Genomic DNA, 21720 nt, shown 5'->3' with positions numbered 1-21720 from the left:
GTAACCGAAGCCAACGGACTAATTCTCTCCTTTTAGTATTTCCCCAAATTGTAATCCTGCAGACTTTGGCACTGCCCCCCCAGTCGAAGACACGTGCAGGATATGTGATTGTGGCGGGAGGGAGGCGGTGGTTGTAAAACTGCCCAATACTTGGTCATTCACATGACTTTCAGCTTCGCTCCAAAACTGAAAAGTGACCTGTTTGTGTGAAGCTTTTTCCATACTGTCAGCAGCTGAATCTCCTGTCAACTACAACCGCTGCACCTGCTAAGAGCAGAACCACCAGAGATCACAGCAAAGTAGCTTTCAAACGCTGCTGAGCTTTGAAGTGGCCCATGTTTAGATTTTATTCTGCCTTCCTAGGACTGTAGGGAAAAGTTTCAGTTTTAATCCCAGCATCTGGTGTGCATTTGGTTGCAGAATAAAGGTTCATTCATGCTACACATGCAGATTTCAGTCTTCACTGTCAAAGTGCTTCTGCCCAAACTCATCTGGGTAGAGTCCTTATCCCGGTAGCCCTGCAATAGTCCCTGCACCTTTTGGCCTCTCCTGTTTTGCTAAGGATCATCTTTTTCTTGCAAACTATACACTCAGGGAAAATCCTCTTGCAATCAAAGTGACCCGCTCTGAAGAAAGAGGGGTAAAAGTGCAGCTGGCACGAAGTCACTGGTGGTCACAGCGTGATTTCATCGCCTTCGCTGCGCTCACCTGCGCACCCAGCACACACTGCCTGCCGCTCAGGGGACAAGCCACCGCTTTTAGAGCAAGCTCTGTTATCGAGTGTCCGGGACGAAGGAATAGTCAAAGGAGACGCCGAATAGAAGTAAGGAGTTTCCCCACCCACACAGCAGATACAACGACACCGTCTTCTGCTACCAAAAGGTAGCCCAGCTGTTTATTAGTCACTTAAAAGGCTGTGACCTTTCCATTCAGGTTGAAGGAAATCGAACGGCAGGAATCCCAGCGATTTCACAGTTTGGCTCCTGTTCAGACTGGAGACTATGTTAACTGCAGGACAAATTCTGGGGTCCTTCCAGTTTCTTGGTTGTGCAGATGCAAGCTCACACGGGGGTACTTTCTTCTGGATAAACCGCACAAGCCAAAGGGGCAGACTTTGCTTCCAACTATTCCTGCTGTATCGTTTCCCCCACACGTTCAATTAACTGTTATCATCCATCCAGTGATAAGCTCAGCTAAGAATCAAAGGAATTAGGCACCGGGATTTGCTTATATCACACTTTTACGTGATTCTGTAAACTGGTTTATAACTCTGTTCATCCCAGAGCTGGCTCAGAGAAAAAACACATGACTGCTTTGCCTGATAATGGCTCACTGCTGTTCTTGCTGACTAATTTCTGGCGTGTTCAACCTAGGCTGAGTTCAGAATACTTTAATACTGAAGTATTACACAGCCCTCATTGCAGACTGGAGAATAGGGGAATACCGAGCAGCAGGCAGGAGACAAGATTCTCATGCTGAACCTTTAAGCTCATTTTTTTATCTAAAAGGGAGAAAGGGGATTTCCCACTTCTACTGAATGCCTTTTTGCTTCCCATTAAGAGAGAATGCAGCTAAATAATAGCCACTGATCTCTGTCTGGACTCTTGCAGTAACTTGCATCCTTGGTTCTCTCCATTTCCTTCAAAAATCAGTAAGATCGGACTCTTCTAAACTGTACTTGCTATGATTTGATTACAAGTCAGAACTGTGCTCCCACTGATTTTCAAGTGGCTTTGCAGTATTCTCTTTGAAATCTCTCCATAATATGCTCGTGGCCTCAGCGTGGTACTTGATGGAGTTACAGCAAACAGATGCCCAGCCCAGATAAACGATGGATTTGTTAATACCCACTGAAGACCAGGAGTAAAATGTATCTGACCCAATACTTTCTGTGCTGTCAAAACTTACACTAAGATTAATAACTAAGTTTTGTCAAATGCATTTAAAGAGCTAAGGGCATGCCATATCCATGCTTTTTCCCAGGTCTATCAATTTTAAAAATAAAAAAGCAGGACCCACATGAGTGGCTGAGGAATAAAGGGCTTAGGTATCTTTGGGGAGAGTGGGAAGGCAGATGTTTGCCTTTTTTTTACCAGTAAAATTTAGTCCTCTCTGCTGAATCTTGTTTGCTAAACTCAGGTCTGGATGCTTCTCACATAACTAAGTGTGTTTAACTGAGCTACCTACAATATAAGCTTAGGAGCCTTGGGCATCTTCTGGAGTTGATTTAGATGGTTATTCAGGCAACCCGAGATCTGAGCTTAAAAGAGTCTAGATCTTTTGTACTTAAAAACGTAAGCAAACAAACTCAAAGTACTTTTAAGATAATGCATTACTGAGTGGTGGAAATTACTGACCCATAGTGTTGTGGAGATTGAAGTATAAATGCATTAAGAAAAGGAAATCTAAATTAGGATTGGCTTAATGGTGGCTTTCAAGCATTTTGGGCCAAATGCGAAGTTTGGCTCAGGAAATTTCCAAGTTGCTGACTGGCACAGACTAAGAACAGAAGAACTGCTTAATGGCATATTAAGCTAAATGAACCTTTCATCTAACGGGCTGTGCAAGTCTTATATTTTTATGCGTGCACATTAGAGGAAGGGCAAGCTGTTATTCTTTATAGCCTGGACGAATGATTTCTGACATCTCTTGTATCGTAGCAGGCCAGGACTGATCGCTGAGTTCAGTGTGATAACCGTGGTAGAGCCCCACTGACAGCAGGGGATTTGGACTGCTCATTTATCACTGTGCAAACGTGATCAGAATTAAGCCCATTCATTTCCTGAAACCACTGGCTCACATCCTGTATATGTTCAACCATGCAATGGTGTGCATCTCTTAGATGAAACCACAGAAAATGAGGCCTTGCAAGACAATATATACACACCACTTTCCCCAAAGCACTGTTCATCTCAATAAGGGTCTGAGGGTGATCTGCTGAGAGTCCTGTTCTTTTTAAGCCCTGTCCTATATATTGTTTGACAATAGCTTGGTGTTAATCCAGGCCACAACTTGCAAAGCATGGGTGAAATAGTAATGTAATATGTTGTGCAAACCTAAGATTTTATTAATCAGGCATCAAGTTCCTATGAGTGTGGTCAGGAAGACAGACCTCATCAGAACAAATATGTTGTAGGACAGGTTTGTGTTTCTAGGGCCAGCCCTTGCACATACTTGCTTGTGGTCTGAATCGCTTAACGCTGCAGACCCTCCGCAATAGTTTGCTGGCTGGTTGGGATGTATCGTTCAGCTTTTGTAAGTGGTGTTTGTCGTCAGTCTCCAAATTCTCTTCCGAACCGACAAGCTCTCCTGGTTTCTACTGCTATTCTGATGGTTTGGTTTGTATTGTAGAGTGGGGGAAAAAAAAAAAAAAGAAAACCACACATTGGCCACAAATTGCTGCCTAACTGCAGCAACTGTACATATCCCGCATACTTCATTGTATATATTGTAGGAACATATGCTTGTGTATATGTATATAAATGTGTGCATATGCCTGTATATATATATAGTAAGTAGGTATATCGCGGTGTATTTTTACAGCTATTAGCCCTAAGTAATCTAGGGGATTTTCAGCATTATAGATATGTTGTATTTGAATAGATATGCAATTGCCTTAAGACGTTTCGGGTGAGCTAGATAGTTGCAGAAGCGTTGCAGAGATGGAAGAAGCCCTTTCCTTTCCTGGCCAGATTCAGAAATATCCAGGAGACAAACTGCCCCTGTGCTGTGTCATGACAAGTTCCCCAGGATGGTAGGGGAGGCAGAGCAGGGAGCAAACCCAAGTACCTGTGCTTGGGTGGAGGAAGGGGCCTCCACTATCATCCAGCTACTCTGTGCTTCTGTTATGGCTTGTAAAGATTACGGGAATGGGTGAAAGTCAGAAGTGCTCCCGGGGCTGCACTGGCCTTGGCAAGAAACCAGAAGAATATGACTTGCAAAAAGTCATAGCAGTTTTAAAACTTGCAGAGTTCAGGAGGGAGAACTATTGTTTCTGTCTTTTGAATGCATCATGAAAAGGAGGGGAGAGGAAGACACAAAAATCCTGTATTTCAGCATTTCTTTTCACCTAAGGTGGGCCAGTGAAATCACCTGTCACCAGAGCATATTTCTGTAACCGGAGCTAAAACCAGAAATAGCCACTGGTGGCAGATTTACAGCTCCGGATTTCTGACCTTTGTTTCCTGCCCAGAGCAAGGGCAGTTGCGTGCTGCGCTCTGTCCGACGCGCTCCCGGGAGAGGGAAGGGATGGAAAGGAAGCCAGGGACTGTGTTTCTGGGACGCGTTCAATGTGCTTTGCTGTGAGCCTCGCATCATGGGAATAGGAGATTCTGCAAAAGCAGAGACCCTGAGAAGGGAAAAAATACGCACAATAGCCCTGGCAAAAGCTGCCGGTGGAGTATGCCTGGAAAGCGTTAGCACGATGGGGAGGAAAGGTTTGCCACGTGTTTACACTGATGCTGAACAGCATCTGCAGGGAGGGAAGGTGGTGAGGGATACGCTCTGCAGCTGGACGAGAGGTCGGGATGGCTACGGCCCTCTCCACATCTGCTCTTCTTGTTTCCCCAAACGTCGCTCACAGAGACAAACCTCTGCAAACATGTCAGCTGGCAGTGAAAACCCGGTGGGGCGAAAATGGCACAGAGCTGGATGCTCACAGTGATTCACAAACCTCCTAAAAGTCAAACCCACTAGTTACTTCAGCGCTTTCTGAAAACTCCAACCGGTATCAGTAAAGCACGCTGCTCTCTGAAACCCGGAGGGCTGGTTTTCCTCCTGCCATTTGCTTTATGCAGCCATTTTGAACACATGCAAAGTGGGAAAACTACTCCCCATCTGACAGGCCGCCCGCTGTGCTTAGCTTGCACAGGGAGGGAGAGAGCAAAATATTTCTCTACCTCAGTCCGACCCATTCACTGAAATCAGTGGCATGTAAACATGTTTTGGGGCTTTCTTGATGGGAACCTAAATGTCCTTCTCTGCATGTCTTAATAGATCCCATTCAGCCATCGGCATAGAAGATTCATTGTCACCAATTAGGGCAAACATTTACATGTTCTCTTCTCAGCCTGGTCTTCTGACCAGCTGAAGCCACGCCAATCTCACTGGCCAGGCTAGTCACATTTCCTGGCTGAAGCTGGTTTATAGATGACTTGGATATCACTAGCACCTAAGTGAGGGAGGAAGATCCATGCTTACAACCAGATTCAAAGGCTGCTGAATCCAAGGGAATGATTCCTCTTCAAGCCAGCATGCTCTGAATGAGGCTAGACAAAAGAAAGCTTTGATAGCGATTGATTTTTGAGGGAAAGGAGCTGCATCTTTTGCTAGCTTTGAAGATGAGTTGTTTAAAAGTAAAGGCAAAATCCATGCTGGCTTGGGGAAGGTGATTGTGGCTGTGCAGAGGTTGCGATGATGAGATGCAGGCAGGCTCCAATCTCTAATGAAGAGAATTGAGAGGGGCTGTGCTTGATATACAGAAGTACTCTACTGCAAGAAACAAGACGGTGAGAACTGATAATGAGAATGAAGAACTTCCTTTGATTATTGCTTCTCATTTCCTATAATGCAATCTACATCTTTAAAGAAAGCTCTTCTGTTAGACGTTAGATCCCCTTTCCTCCTCCACGTGGTTAGAAGATTTTAAGCACTAGTGCTGAAAAAGAAAGGTTAACCTGAATAAGGTAGAATATAAGCCTCTTTTTCTTGTGACTTATATGCCACATTAATGCAATGTTACACCACAGGTATGAGTGGAGCCATTTCAGATGTACAGCAAAATCTGGCAGGCAGGGAAGTGCATACTGGTTATGTGGGAGCAGCCAAGATGGTGCTGAGAAAATTGCTGAGAACAAACAGGAGGAGGTGATGGCTGAACGCATCCTGGGTTGGTCATGGGTTTCACATGCGGACCAGGGCAGGACGGTACCTGTGGTTTCTTTTAAAAAAGATAGTTGGAAACAAGATGGAATTGTTACGTGTCTAGGTACCTAAATACTTTTGAAAACCTAGCCCCTAATCACCTTTGAAAAGAGCTATTGAATTCATAGATTATGTTAGACATGTCATACCAGGCAGTATATGCAAGCTGGACTGGTAGTTTGGCTTTGGACAAATTACATAGACTCTGTTTGTCAAAAGCAGGTGCTGATTTTGAATGCTTCTATTTCAGTTGTGCAAGGATTTTCAAAGATGGTGAGAGTGATGCATCTGGGATTGGATGTGTGAGCACTCACACATGCCTGTTTTTACATGTTTAAAACAGAAAAATTGAAAGCCAGTTTTGAAAACAGAAGCTTAATCCTTCTGCACTTGCAGTTTCCATGTCTGTGAAATGGGGATAGCAATAACACTTACCACCCTGCTGATGGCAAAGAAAATCACTGGAAATTTCTCTGCCTTCCTTACATTGCAGTGGGCGGCAGAACATTCACAGTTACTATGGGGCAATGTCTGTGCTTGAAACTCTGTTCCTTTACAAGAGGTAGATCAGGGACACAGGCAACAGCATGGGCAGCGGGTACAGCAATCATTAGAGCCAAATAATGGAATTGCACATTTCAGAACAAACAGGATGCACATATACACATCAGAGAAAAAACCTTCTTGATTAACACCCAAGAGGAAATGAAATTAGAGACACTAATCCAGATAACCAAATCGAGCATTTCTAATGTGGGATGGCAGTTAGCTAATGGTAACAACAGCAGCAAAGGACTATCGGCAAAGCTCCACCCTGCGCCACAGTATTTAAAACCAAAATTGTTTCAAAGGCCACAAGCTAGCCGCGCAATTACGTGCCTGAGTAATCTCAGTTAAAACCAATGGAATTATTCACGCATTTGAACTTGAGCGACACGTTTGAATCCTTTGCCAGATTGGCACCTAAATTTCATCCCGGTTTCCTCCTTGAACATGGGGCCCAGCGGGGGAGCCTGTGGAAACCTGTGTGGTTCTTCAGAGCGTGCTGTTCAAAGGGTGACATTCCCGCTGCCTAGCGTGCTGTTGCAAAGCTCCACTTGCCTCAAACTGCAAAAGCTGCAGGGATGTTTGTATGCTAGGCATACCTTAAACTACTCTTCAGCAGTGGAAACAACTCTGCCCGGACCTTGCAGGGTGTAGAGGGGATGCGTCTAGGATTCACCAGTTGTTTTTGCACCGACCACTGATAACAATAACAAAAAAGCCGTAGTTTTCAGGAATTTTCATTCCAACTGAAAACTTGTCTCTGCTTTGACGCATACCTTGAAGCAAAGGGACAATTATCTAGTCACAACATTCAATCCATTTGCATAATCTCATCCAAATTGTACAACTGCTTCAAATACTTTTGTGATTAGAAAGATGCTCCACAAATAAACTGACTGCATGTTCCTGACACTCAAAACTAATGTGTTGCAAGTAAGGGAAAGATAAAGCAGCATGGAAAAAGGATTCCTTCCTTACCATTACTTACACCCAACCTATGAAACCACAAAATTTCATGTCTTACTGTAATGAAAGTCACATCAAAGGTCCTGTAAGACTTGGGGATATGCTGCAGCAAAAATGAAATACTATTTAGTAGGTGGAAAGTTGAGCTAGGTGCCTGGAACAGTATCTAATTGCCACGTAAGAGTACATTTTTGTGTTATTTATGGCCTGATGGCAAATCGAAATTACTGAGATCTAAACCCAGTACTGCAAGAGACTCTCTTTGTGTCCTCAGGCAAATACCTTATAATGCTTTCATGCTTGTTGGGAGGTGTTTAATTTGCAGAGACACTGAGCATCAGTTAGCCAAGATTTTCCAAGGTGGTTGCTGACTTTAGGTAATCCATTTTTGACCTCTGAAAAGGGCTTGGTTTCCAGACACAGCAAAGCACTCAGGTTTCATAGCAAATTTCTTTCGGTTACTCAACTCTCATTTGCAAAGAAAAAAAACCCAAACCCCAGCAATACAACTTTCTCCTGTGTGCTGTTAAGTAATGGTTTTGGGGGTTTTTTTGGCTTTTGGTGATCCCGGGGGGGGAAATCATGCCCTTTTTGTGGTCCATATACATGCCCTATGCCCCATCACTATCAAAGCTCGCACCTTTATATTCCCAATCTTTAATGTATTTATCCTCTAAAACACCTGTGAGACAGGGAGTTACTATATTCCTCCACCGATGGGCACCTGAGGCTGAAAGAAAGCAGCACCTTGCCCTTGAAGCCGGCTGTGGCGCAAAGAACCGAGGCAGATGCTTCTCCTAAGCCAGCAGCCGGTCTGCTGGGTGGGCTGCTCTGCAGCGGCTCTCGCTGCATTGCTCACTTGAGCTTCCTGTTAGATCTGACAAGTTTTTCCACTGACAGAAAGGATGATAAACAGACCCCTGGTGACTGTGTCCTCTTCACTGCCCCTCAGTCCCGCAGAAGTAAGACAGGGTGTGTTAGGTTGCATGCTCTGGCATACGCTGCCCTCATCCCTTCCCGTATCTGCATAACCCCACCAGCTGTCAGGAAGGACTGAAATGATGTCTCTGCCATCCTTCTCCCCTAGAGCAAGCTGGTGACAGCAAGTATGTAAAATTCTTAAGCTGTCGTCCAGGAAAATCCTATGACACCTCAGCAAGCTCTTAGTCCTACGGCTGAAACGAGCCCATGGCAGCAACAGCAACAGGAGAATTTTATCTCCATTTGTCATGCAGACTGGTGGAACAGAGACCAGGGGTGCGAATGGAGGGAGGAAAGATCATTAAGACATGGCAATCCTGTTACCATGCTAAGGGATCTCTAAGCCCAAAGGATCCCAGTACCTACTTCCAAATGTCGTTCTGCCAATCTGGCCTCAGGCTCTTGCAGCCCGTTTCTGCGTCATCCTAAAAGACCTATTCATTTTTTCCCGCCTGTCGTCACATTTTAGCTGGGCGGCCTTGGCTCTACCCTTTTAAAGTTCACTTTGCAGCAGATGGGCCTATCTAAACACCAAGCACAAGCAAAGAAATCAGCAGCTGGTCACAGGAGTTTCCTAGGAGAACATGAAAAGATTCGCAGCGGGCTGCCCAGAGCCCTTGGTTAGGCTGACTCACACAAGAAGCCTGGCGAGACACGTTTCTGGGGTGCTCGAGTCAGTAAGACGCAGCCTAGGCTGAAATCACAGGGGCGAAGCACCAGCCCAAGTTTCTCTCTGCACGATGCACTTCCAAAGGAGTTCAAGGCTGTACAAACGGTGGCTGTCAAATGTTGGTAGGCGTATGGGAATCAAACCAACCCCCAGCCACACCAAGCACTTCTAACGCACCATTCTCCCCCTTAGAATCCCCGAGGGCTTAAAATCCTTTGATCCCGATAAGGATCAGCAGCTTTGGGGCAGGAAGTGGTGGAAATCGGAAAGACCCCCAAAGTCAGGGTCTTCTTAGGGACTTAAATCCTCTCTCAGAGATAGTATCTGATGAGCTTCTTTGGGAAGCTGGATGATGAAATGGAGAATTCTTCTAAAGACCAATCTTCCCATTTGCAAGGAGAAAATTCCACCTTAGGGAGAAAAGAGGAAATACCACGGGGGAGTGGGTCAGCGAGACTTAAAATACCCCCCCACAGCTGGTTCCAGGTTGGTGTAAGAGGTCCCAGTTGTGCAACTCACCCCACACAGGAGGCCCCTTGTCCACATCTGGGCTAACTCTGAGAAGCGAGGGGGTTAAACAGCACAGACGACGGATGTTTGTGGAGCAGTGAACCTGTAATCACTGTAATATTGGAAGGAAAACAGCATCAGCTGTCCTGCGCCATCACGGCACAAGCTATCTGCCCGCTGCAGGGAGCGTGCGTGATTTGGGTCTCTGTGGACCCATCCTGACTCATCCTCTCCCCAGCCTGCTACGCTTGGCTGATGTGTTTCAGACCCAAGTAATCAGGGTACCTGGGGAGCCAGCTGCACCCACGCTGCCCGAGAAAACATTATTACGTGCACCAGCTCTGGAAAGAGCTGTGCGGCCCCGGTGCTCCCCCAGCACAGAGCAGCTGGGCAGCGGGTAGCTGCGCTGCGGCACAGAGCTGGAGTCACTCTTTTTATAAAAGACTCTGCGGCCCTAACTTAAAAATGTGCTGCGAATAGGCAAGAAACACCTGAGGTTGATATTTTTCTCCCAGAGGCTTTGGTACTGATTCTTATTTATACACAGACTCTTTGCATTACTGGAATGGTGTAAAAACCCAATTTCTCTAAAAAGGAATGAGCAATGAAAGCAATGAAAGTTGGGTTATTTCTGGGTGAGATCTTCAGCCGGCCTGTATTAGTGTTGTTCCAACAAAAGTAAATGGTACTGGGCTGATATACACTACCAGAGGGCTTCGCCCTTTAAAACATGAATGCATTTATGATACAGCTATGCTACGGGAGGGGGTCGAAGCGACTGTAAAGGGAACATAAATGTGTCTTGTAAGGTGCAGCTGTAAATTACATTTACTCCAAGGTTTGTCTGCACTGCCCATGGACTAGTGTGAATATGAACCAGATCCCATTCTTGTTTAGTTTGAGATTTCTTTGAACAGTGCCTGGGAGAACTGACTGCAACGTATCCATGGGTAATATATTGTGATTTGACACTTGCTAGGACTTGGCAGCTAGTCTCAGAAAGAAATATTGATTGTGAAGCATAAATTCAATATAATAGTAGAACAAGGGAGCAGGACATCATTGACACCATTTACAGCCTGCAATTCTGGAGTGCCCTTTGTCTCAAGTGGATGGCAAATGTTAATTAAGATGCCCTCTCTGGCATCAAGCGACTTGATGTATTGTCTCATTTTAAATTTTTCTGTCTGTAAAATGGGAACTGATACTTATTGCAAAGTAGCTGTTCATAACATTGCCATTCTCATGCAGCTGTGAATTTCACCCATCAATCTAACTTGCTGTAACTACGGGTAACAACTGGGAGTAAAGGATTTTGGAGGCAACGATGGGATCACTGCCTGTCAGCAGGAGATGATACTGTCTGCTTCCTCGTGTGGCCTCTCCTTACCCTCCTCTCCAGGCATTTGCTCTTTCTGGCTCATATTTGGATTGCCGGCTCTTGCAGCAGGGATGATGTTTTCCTTTTCTGTTTGCACAGCCCCCAGCACAACAGGATTGTGGTGCATAAAAATCAGGCTTCTACTCACTGGTGCCATACAAGGGAAAAACAACACTAGTGTTTCACGTCAGCATGAACTTGGGGCTTGAAATTTGCGTCATGAAACTGATTCAATCGCTCTCAATAAAATGAGGAACCACTTAGAAGTAAAACAGTACCACTTTATTTCAGGTACTTCCAATGGCATTTAATGCATCGCCCTTCATGCTCGGTAGAAATGTATCGAACGTCTTAATCTCAGCCATTCAAGAGAAGCATGTGCTCAAGGTCTTTGCTGAGTCAGGCCATTAATGAGATTTGCGTCGTGTAAGAACTTGCTATATTTCATTAGGTAGGGGAGAAAGAAAATAGTCATTTTTACAAATCAGGAGATGAAAAATCTCTCTGAAACACACCCGTCTCTACACTGGTGATTATTTCACCGTCACCAACCACGAATGATTAATTCTGCGCTATCGCGAACTGCAGAGCCTACCTAATACTACAAGAAAGAGAAAAAAGTGGCACTTGACTTGCGTTTGATAATAGCGGGGGGGGGGGATGGGTGTGAGCGAAATACAGTTAAAACTTCTTTCGATGTCAGGCTATGGAAGGCCAGGGTGTTTATCAGAGTTACCCGTCTTTGGGTATGCCTCTGCATTTCTAGCACAGAAGACAGATATCCCAACGTTTACTCAGGGCTGCTGTTTGCTCAGCCACGTGAATAACCTTTCGCCAGCATTTTCATGCTAATCTCCTGCTGACAGGGACTGGCCTGCAAGGTATTCGTGCTGGCAATGACAGGAGACTTCAGTCAGTCTCAAGGACTTGAATTTGGTGTCTGGGGAAAGCAAAGGCATCAAACGCACCTCCTGTCACTCATTCCAGTTTATAGTTGCTTGCTTTCTGTTTAAATTTAATGCAGCTCCTTGGTGGGGGACAGAAACGTCTCAGGTCCTGATGATACCTGTCAGGATACCGCCATATCTGCACGTGCAACTCTGCTCTCCATGCCGATCTTTATTCTTTTGGGAACCCGTGTAAAACACGGGAAGGCTGAGGCTTCTCAGGGAATGGAGGAACAACGGCTCCTGCTCCCCAAGTGTGAGAGATCGACATCTCTTAGCTGCCTACCGTGAGTTGCGGGTGTTTGGGAGTACCTTAAAAAGCACCTTTTGCTGCTGGGACTTGTCAAAGCTTCAGGAGAAGGATTGGGAGAATAGATTTGAAAGGGCAGCACCTGTGTCTTATGAACACAGACAAGAGGTACAAGATGTCTATGCAGGTTGTCAGCTGCTTTGTTGCAGTGACTTGAGCCGTTCCCTCAACCCATCCCATTATTTCTTGCTGTTGTTTTTTGCCCCTCCACTTTACGCTGCTCTCTAGATTCAGTCTTTGTGCACGACCGGGCAGCATAGGATATGCTGGAGACGGAATAATGCCAAGCAAAGCCGAGGCCTATTCTTTTCAGGTCTGTTTATATAGGGGGTGAGTAAGACACAGGCGCCGCGGCGCACCCCATTGTAATGCACAAAGCCTGCAGCGAGTCTTGGTGATGGAATCCAAAACGCTGTCAGCTGCTAAACTACAGCTCTTTTGATGACTCTGCTTGTTGAGGATAATTAGACTGGTGCAGTACAGACACACACACGGATGTCTCTATTCTTTTTGCAATTGCAGAACACATGCTGTGAATCCACTATGAGTGCCAGTTAAAACCTAGGGCAACGTTTTCAAGTGTGAGCAAGACTTGGGAGCCTAAGATTCACTTTCAAAGGTGACTTAAAAACGCAAGTCTCATCAGGAGCCAGCACTTGACATTTAAAAGCACCAATTTTTTTTTTTTTTTTTTTTTGAAACTTTTGCTCATGATCTTTCAAAGAGCAGAATTCCCCCCTGACTTCTGTCAGTGTATTTGTTCAGGAGGTCCTGAGGGCTGGCAGCACCCTTTGAGCATCGGCTCTTGCATAGCAAAGTGGCAGCAGTAATCTAGGAGTAAACTTCCAGAGGGCTTTGTAAGTGCTGCAGAATTCTGCAGAAACAGGCCAACACTGTCACCAAGCCTCCAAGGGGGAAGACTAATCAGCATTTTATGCAAACAAGGCTCCATTCAAATAGTCCATGCTGGATATCTGAAATCATGAGTTTCTCTAGCGAGAATTTGTCTTGAGAATCTCATCAGTAAATTTAAACTGGGCCCTGACAGAAGTATCAGGTCTGTGAAGCGAGAGAGAAGAAAGGACAGAAAAGGAGAAGATAACACTGGTATCTGTATCACTCCAAACTGATATGTAGCTTGAAAGAGAATTGCATACTAAGGATCAAGTTATTAACTGCTTGGGGTTTTGACACAGAAGGCACAAAGTAATTTTTCAGGCTCTGTCAGGGACATGTGGGGTCTGGGGTGCACTTTCTGAAGCTCCTCTCCTTCCCAGTCTAGAGGGTAGGATCAAGTTCAGGACCTTTGCTCCAAGACAAAAAAATCACCAGGGAGACAGAAGCACAAGCAAATGTTTTCTTGTCACCATGTTATTTTGATACCAAAATGAACTAAGCACTCAGGGACCAGGAAACTTTCTGACAGCTCTTACAGTGTTTGCCAAAGTTAGATAGCCCTGAAAAACACATCTCAGAAATCCAGGGATTGCTGTCTTCTGGCTGACTTGACACCGAACCGGGGACTCGCTGCATGTGGTGATGCTACTCAGACATTTAAATACGAGATCCCAACGATGCATGGTGTGTGAAGGCACTATAAAGGTGTTGGTATTTTTTTTTCCTTTCCTGAACTTGTGCAAGCTTGCCTCCTGGGCAGCTAGCACTTACGCAGCAAGTATTGCAGTGACTCGCTGACCTTGGCTGTACTGTGAGCAATCTTTGTATAGGGATGCTCTGTCCTTAAACCATTTTCTTGATGTTTGTGGCAGAAGCATTTTGTTTGTCAGTATCAGACCTGAATATCTGATTGTTCCACTTCTCCCAACTATGAGATATGATTAATGGCAGTTACATATATAGTATCTTGAACCACTGAGGTAACATGGAGTGCTACTCCTGCCGTTATTATTTTAGAGTGTGATCTTATCACAGGAATGACTTCTTCAGCCTCTGATAAGAGAAGGTCTCTCTCCATTTGAAAATTTTATACAATGTCATGGAAAGAGATGTTCTACTTAGACCAGATATCTAAGTCTTGTGATTAAGCTAACAGACTGAAACTCTACAGAGTTAGGTGCAAGTGCCAGCCTAACTACACATTTGACGTATATATCTAAACTTCCCTGTGCCTCAGTTTCCAGACTATACAGGGGAAATGAAGACCCCTCTATGTTTTATCACTTTCAATCTTTAAAGTAAGGAACCATCTGATAGAGATCTCCCCCACACCAAACACAGTGGAGCCGCTGGCATGTAACAGTCTGAATACTTGCAGCAATCACCTCTCGGTCCCACAGCAGAAATCTGCAATAAAGCCAACGAAAAAAAATCCATATGCAGAGCAGCCGCAGGACTCGGTCCCAAATGTACGTTTGTTCAAGCCTTTCTCCAGTGCACCCTCCTGGCAGCTGCTAACTCAATCACAGTATCCATGTTCCACTGCGCAGTGCAAACCTGTTGAATCCCTTCCAGCACAGATGTACAAAATTGTTCAGAGGCCTCAGTGCTGAACCTAGGAATTGCAATACATGAACTAGACCAGTGAATTGCTCAAACTGTTGCTCAAGTTACAATGCAGAATCTCATCCGTTAAACCCCGGCATGGGCAAAGAGCTGCATGCCTCTCAACTTCTGACAAAAGCTCAAACAGGCACATAGAAAGGGAGGGTCACAGTAGGAAAGCAGGTCTTGTCCAAGTGATCTGCCAAAGGGTGCACCTCCAGCAAGTTCCTCCTCTTTCACTATCTGGAGAGCGTAAACAGGTCACAAACACTTCCTAAGAAGCTCCTACTTAAAAATGTCCATCGGCCTGACGGCTGATATGCAGTACTGGAAACGGAAGTATTTTGGTTAGACGGTTTCTCTACCGCGCGGTCCAGCAGCTCTAGGCAAGCCCAAAACTCGCTGTCTTGAATGATGAGCACAGACACGGCATTAGGGGAAGCTTTTGCCTAAGCCCTTGCAGCTACACCACCTGGATTTTCTATTCTCATAGCTGAAGATTTCCTCCAGCGCTGTTAACAAACTTGGAAAGCCACTTTCAATGTAGCCGCCTAAACTGTTGCTTCTAGAAACATTTCCACGCATCAACTTCTTCACTTGGGATGGGGCTTCCCTCCACACCCTGGGCCAACACAAGTCACTGTGAATTATGAAAGCCCTTCTAAAGCTTGGGCTCAAGTGGGACTTACGGGATGTCTATGTTTTGGGATGGTCCTTTGTAGTAAGATGAATTTCAGCCAAGAGTATTTGCAGAAAACTAGTACCCTGAAGGCAAGGCCATGAAGGAACAGAAACCACTTCAAAATCAAAAGTTTATCTACAGCACTTATTTTCCATGCAGTATTTTCCCAAATCCAGCTCAAACCCTAGAGGAATGAAAGACATTGCAGCCTTTCTGTGCTGAACTACTGCTATGTTGCCACGTCTGTTACTAGGCAAAACATGTTTTAGCAGCCTAGAAAACGTTTTCAAAACACAAGTGAAGATTTTACTGTTTGTAAACTGGATCTCAGCTTCTTTTCTTTGAGAATAATGAAACTGTTAATAGTCCTAAATTCTCATAGTTACCGAGAAACGAAATCAAAATCAGACTGGCTTGCTTCTCTTCAGGACCAGGGGAAATGTGGTACAGCTTTGTGAATTAACTCCTCTTCATGCCCATGAACACAGAGTTAAACCCAGGTGGTCTTTTGTGAGAGGGAGGAAGGAGGAAATGCGTAGCACAGGGGAAGCAGTGAAGTTGATTCATGGTAAACTCTACAATATTTCTGTCTATCCCATTTTTATGAGGGGGAAGTATTTGCAATTACGTCTAGCGTCAGCAGATCCACCCAGGAGCACAGCATTACGCACTAAACCAACATTATGGACCTGTCTGTAGAAGAAGGTTCCCCTTTTTCAGGCTGAGATGATGGGAAGGAGCATCAGTTTAGTTTTGGAAAGCTTTGCCACCTGTATCAAGAACAGAGCTTATCTCTTATGCTTATCACTCAGAGCATGGCAACCAAAAAAGCATGATGCCTGTAATTTAAGTGTTCTGTTTATGGACAGTGATTTACCCAGTTTGAGTAATGACAGAGGCCAGAGAATTATCTTCACTTTTCTAGGTCTGTATCTCTTCTGAAACAGTACCTCGGGGCTGTGGCTTGAATTCAGAGTTGTATGCAGAAACTCAAGTAACGTTTTAGATTTTATATATTTATATATTCGTGCACATATGCGCACCCAGAATTAAAACAAAGAAAGCAGGATTTGTTTCTCATACTAGAATTTTAACTTTCTGGTTCTGAGGATATTTTGGAGGAGTTTCAATTCTGACACAAAACTTTTAAAATCTGTGAATCACTGAAATTTTACAGACTCTGGAGCCACGCTGATTTCTGCACCATACAGGCTAGAGCATTTCAACTGCTTATCCCTATATTAGTTCCAATAATTTAATTTTGGTCAAAGGCCTTCTTCCATCCTGAAAGAAACTGCAGTCCATCATTAAATTTTCCTGTGTTTACCATTTTACAGAGATGCATGTTATGCACAGATTTTTTTGATGTCTTGTACATGCATAACAGTTTTAAGGGATCCCCTGTGGTTTCAATGGTCTGTAAACTACATTGTGGTTCCCCTTCTATTTACTCTCAGGAAGACTATCAACACCTATATAGGGATTATCACACAATAATGAGAGGTGCTGGCAGTCAGATTAGATCTGTGGGTGCAACCACTGACAGTAGATCCATAACAAGATGAGGCGCAATATTTCAGAGCAACTGGGAAATAACAGTTGTGTGAAATCTCTTTCTAGAGGAAGCCTGTTCTTGTGTTCAGGGTCTTGAGACACTAGGGATCTGGTTAGACTTTTGTGTGACCCTGGGTAAAATGCTTGCCTCAGTGCCCAAATTGCAAAATGGCAATCATAACATCACCTTTGCCTTCCTTCCTTTGTTTAAATCAGAAACCGCTCGGGATAGGGACAGCCTTCTCCTGTGTGACTAGACAGTACGTAATATAATGGGCTAATTGCAAAATAAAAAAATAATGATTGTGTGCTGACGAAAAATCCCAAAATAGAACAGCTCTTCACGGTAATAGTCCAAAGCAGTGACATACTGCATTGGTTTGAGCAATTGTCACCCACAGGTAAATGCATCCAAAGGTGGTTTGTACATCACTGCATCACCATGTAATTTAGAGTAGCCCAGCTGAATTGAAGCTGTTGCTGGGAAGGAGGAAAAGAGACAGACAGACGTCTGTCCAGGAGCACGCGATAGAGCTGTTAGTTCTAACTGTGCCGACAAGGACTTTAGTGGGGGAAAGGGGAAAACCTCCAGGGTCTCAGTCTGTGTTGTGGGACATCGACATCGGTGGAGCTCTGTTAATTTCAATACCTGCTCTCAATTTATCTTCGTTCGGAAAGGAAGGGTGTGTCTTTCTTTGATGGACCCCATATCCCTAGTCCCCCATAAACCACACACAGGATTGACAAATAAAGGCTTATTTAATAATGCCTTGATTTGAACAAAAGATCCGTGGCAGTTTTGCACTTGATACCTGAAGCATAAATGCCTGTGACATCCTCTCTTGGTTTCAGCCTGGCTTATACTATTTTCTACCCTTAACTGAGCTAGGCTATACTAACTATCCAGTAATACTTGGAAATCATATTTAGTCTTTCACCTTTGATTATTTTAGCATACACAGGGTGGAAGCGGCTTGCCCAAAGTAACACAGAACCAGGAAAATAAAATGAACGTGAGAATCCTTGGTTTCTGTCAGCAGCGCGAGTCCAGGATCATCCTGGCCATCTGAGCTCTTATTGCTGTTATAAACTGTAAGCATGGAGAAGTACTATCAAATAATTAACTATTTCAGTTTTGAAGAGACAAAAGCTGTCCATTAGTATGGGTGTGAGGTACATGAAGTTACTCGAGCTGAATTAGAAGCTGAGAGTTAGGCAATGTCAGTACTCTCCAGGACCTCGGTACTGTCTCAATACCACATCTGAAAGCAGCACTCTGGGGATCTCCAGGTAGCTCCTGTGTCTCTTACCCTGGCTTCAACAGTCCTCTCTGTCCCCTGCCCCCATCAATCCCCCCTGGCTCTTAACAAGAAGCCAGGTGGCCACTGATGCCAACAGCAATGGCATTTTGTGACACGCCTGACAGACTAGTCTGACAACTTGGAGCTCTGTTTTGCACAAGCCATCCAAACAGATGGTCACCACTTTTAAGTATCAGCCTGGCTTGTATTTGTATGCAGGATCTACAGGCACAGATCTGAAATCCGCCGTTTCACTGAATTCTCTGTCTCCTGCTGTAACTGTGGCTTTGGGGTAGAAAACAGGGGTTGGGAGAGTTTTGGGAGAAGACTCTCAAAAGGACTTTGTTCTAAGGCTACTTCTCAATACCGACTTTGGGAGACAGGGTGTTTTTACCTCCCTGGCAACTCGGTAATGTCTTTCACTCACACTTGCAGAGTAATGTGCTTGGGAGTTAAAAAACAGCTTCTGGGAAGCAGTGACCTTTAGGGAATGTCCTTTTGCCATGCAGTCCTATCTCTCATGCTTCCCAACCTGTGTGCCGTTCCATAGTGTACCCTTGGTGGCAGTACTTAGTTGCTGATTTTATTTCCGTTTTGCTTCTTATCTGAATTTTAATGATGAATTATTTGTAGTATTTCCAGCGGGCTGGAATAGAGGCACTAGTCGCTACTTCAGATTGGGAAAGTGGTCCCCCGCCCAGCAGATGGCTGAGTTGTCAAACAGGGTTATATCGGAGTATCTTGAATTTAGTATCAAGACAGTTTTACCCATCTGGCCGGTTATATTTGCAATAAGTACTCTTCGCAGTTGGGGATGTTTTACCCCTTTCTCTGGCTTGCTCTCTGCCTTTAGCCTTCCCTGTCTTGTATGATGAAGCTTTGGGTCCTTTTTTTGTCAAATGTTAGTGTTTTCTTGGGCAGGAATATGAACCACAGACATAGCTCCTCAGCTAACGGTTAGGTAAGACCAGGGCTGACTGTCAGCCTTGATGGCACTGTTGTACAGGTAATAACTAGTTTCATTGATAGTATCAAGCTGTTTTTTTCCCTAGCTACACTGAAAGATGCACATCTGGTTTTCCAAACAAGCAGAGCATGAAGTAAGTCACCAGACTCCTACTACCTCTGTTTGCATTCATTGTATATAAATGCTGTATGTTGATTTCAATAGATAACTATAGATCACTGACAGACATCAGGAGCATAAGTAGGACAGTGGAAAACACGCATTAGATTTTCTGTACGTGCTAGTGGATCCACAGCAACCTCATGAATCCACAGATGACACGTGTCCTTAAAACTGCATGTGTGTATCTCGTATGTTTAGAAGAAAACTGCACAAAGACAGGCTGCCAAACCACTGACTTCTGATTGGTATCAATGACAAAAGGAAAACTTAAGCAGATCAAGGAATCATCCAAATCCCCGCCGGCTTCATTTGCATCCGAAAGCGCACGGTCCCACTTCAGGAGTCACTACGCTTAAAACCGGGAGAGTCATTATTAAGTTATCATTAGGTTGCTGCCTCATTAATTTAAAGCGTAAGCGCACGCAAGGAGATTACACCGGGGCATTGCTAAACTGGGCAAGAAAAAAACCTGCCGCTTCGGACTAGGGAAATTTTCTTCTACTGCTCCGTCCCTTTTCGGCAGACCCGTGCGCGGATTAAAGAAAATCTCCCGGGTGACCGAGTTAGCCAAAGCAATTGCGCCAAGGACTCTCTTTATTTTCCAAGCGTAGGGACGCTGGGCTCCCGTTTCCACTTGGGGGTGCAAAAAACCAAATCGCCTCCCCGGCGAGCCCAAACTTCCCGGCGACGCTCGCCGGGCGGGCTGCTCCGGAGGCCCCTTCAGCACCCCGGCTCCCACGGGCGGCGGGGACGGGACGCGGGGGTGGGCAGACCGGGACGGCACCTGCCGCCCCCCCCCCCCTTTCCCTCACACGCCGGGAACCGGAGCAAACCCTCCCGCCTGGCTGAGGCGACCGGGAGAGGCGAGCGGGCGCATCCCGGACAGCATCCCCGGGCCGCTGCCGGCAGCGCATCCCGCCTTCCCCCGCCGCCCAGGCCGGAGCAGCGAAGCAGAAAAGGCGCCCGTCGCGTCTCAGAAAAGGGGGGGGGGGGGGGGGGCCGCACGGCGACTTACGCCCGGGCTTTGGGGAAGCCCATGGACAGCAGGATCTCCAGCGACGAGCCATGTTTGATGGTCCCCGCTCGGTGCTGCCGGTTCCGCCGGGGGATGACTTTGCTGTACAGCTCCTCTTTGGCAGCCATGGCGTGCGGTGCGGGCTGCCCGCGCTGGGCCATCACCACCGCGCAGCCATCGCCGCCCTCGCAGGGCCATACACACCCGCCAGCGCCCAGCGCCCCGCCGGGGGGCCGAGGCCGGGGCAGGGCCCTCCTCCGCGCCCAGCCCTGCCCGCCGCTTCAGCGCTCCCGCCCGGCCCGGCCCCCCCCTACACCTCCTTCCTCCTCCTCCTCCTCCTCCTCGGGCCACCCCCGCCGCCACACGTGCGCAGCCCACGCCGCCACCGGCGACTCGGCGGAGGATCGGGCGGGCCGTGAGGAGAAACCGGCCCCGTGGAGCCCGGCCTTCCCCCCCCCGGGAGGTTAAAGCCGCCTCCGGGCGGGTGGGGGCAGCCCCGGAGAGCGGGGGGGGATGCGCTGAGCGGGGCCGGGTGTTGGAGCAGATAGGAGGAGAGCAGGCTGGCTGGCAGAAATTATTTTGCTTTGGGTTTTTTGGGGGGATTTTTTTAATTTTTTTTTTTTTTTTTTTTTTTGGAGGAAAAGCTCCGCGCGATGTTGGCCTAACTGAGCGGGAGAGAGAGCGCTGGCGCTGCGCGGTGCTGGGAGTTCAGGGGCTCTGGGCGCCGCTTGATGCCACTTTGATGTGGTCGCGCTGGTGGTTAAACTGCGTGGGGTTAGAGGCAAAAAGAGTCGCGCTCCAAAATTTCCACCTCAGTCTTGTGTTCCTGCATCTTTCTCAGCCCTCTCCAGGCCGTCACTTGGAATACCCGACCTCGGAGCGTGACAGTTCCAGGGCAGGGACTGCCCTTCCCAGGGCCAGCTCCGCTGTGACTCGGGGCTCTGCTCCTCAACCCCGCTCCCCTCCCACGCAAAAGCTGCCTGTTCCTAGGGGCTGGGTGGGACAAACCTTGCTGCTTTCTTCCCGGTCGTCTTTCAGTTCAGACTGCAGTCTGGTGTTGTGTTTGGGGTGTAAACCAAGGGGTTTATCCGTGGGAAGAGGCATCCTCCTTCTCCTTTGTCTTTTTTCTGACGTCCCCTCCTTCACCACGCACCCCACAGCCTCCCCGCTTTCCCCTTCACTTTTAAAGACAAGCAGATACCGCTACTCATCTTCCCGGAGCAGACCCAGCTCGCAGGGCTATGGAGAACAGCATGAAATCACAACCTTGCAAATAACTAAAAACCAGTAAGAGGCATTTTTAA

The 21720-nt window shown here is 46.3% G+C and overlaps 1 protein-coding gene across 3 annotated transcripts in view; it reads right to left on the bottom strand.

Moving 5' to 3' along the window:
- The window catches only part of UBASH3B (ubiquitin associated and SH3 domain containing B), a 75204-nt gene extending 54474 nt beyond the window's left edge, over positions 1 to 20730 (bottom strand). For all 3 annotated transcript variants that reach the window (XR_011325555.1, XM_069788084.1, XM_069788083.1), the window contains exon 1: positions 20417 to 20730. Coding sequence is in view for 2 of the 3 variants with exons in the window: in XM_069788083.1 (XP_069644184.1) it covers positions 20417 to 20577 (161 nt within the window). In the remaining variant the exon portion in view is untranslated. The remainder of the gene's footprint in view (positions 1 to 20416) is intronic.
- Between the last annotated feature and the right edge of the window lie 990 nt (positions 20731 to 21720).

Source organism: Haliaeetus albicilla, chromosome 7 (genome assembly GCF_947461875.1).
Source record: "Haliaeetus albicilla chromosome 7, bHalAlb1.1, whole genome shotgun sequence".
Classification (NCBI taxonomy): Eukaryota; Metazoa; Chordata; class Aves; order Accipitriformes; family Accipitridae; genus Haliaeetus; species Haliaeetus albicilla.
This window is presented reverse-complemented; position numbering and strand designations above follow the sequence as displayed.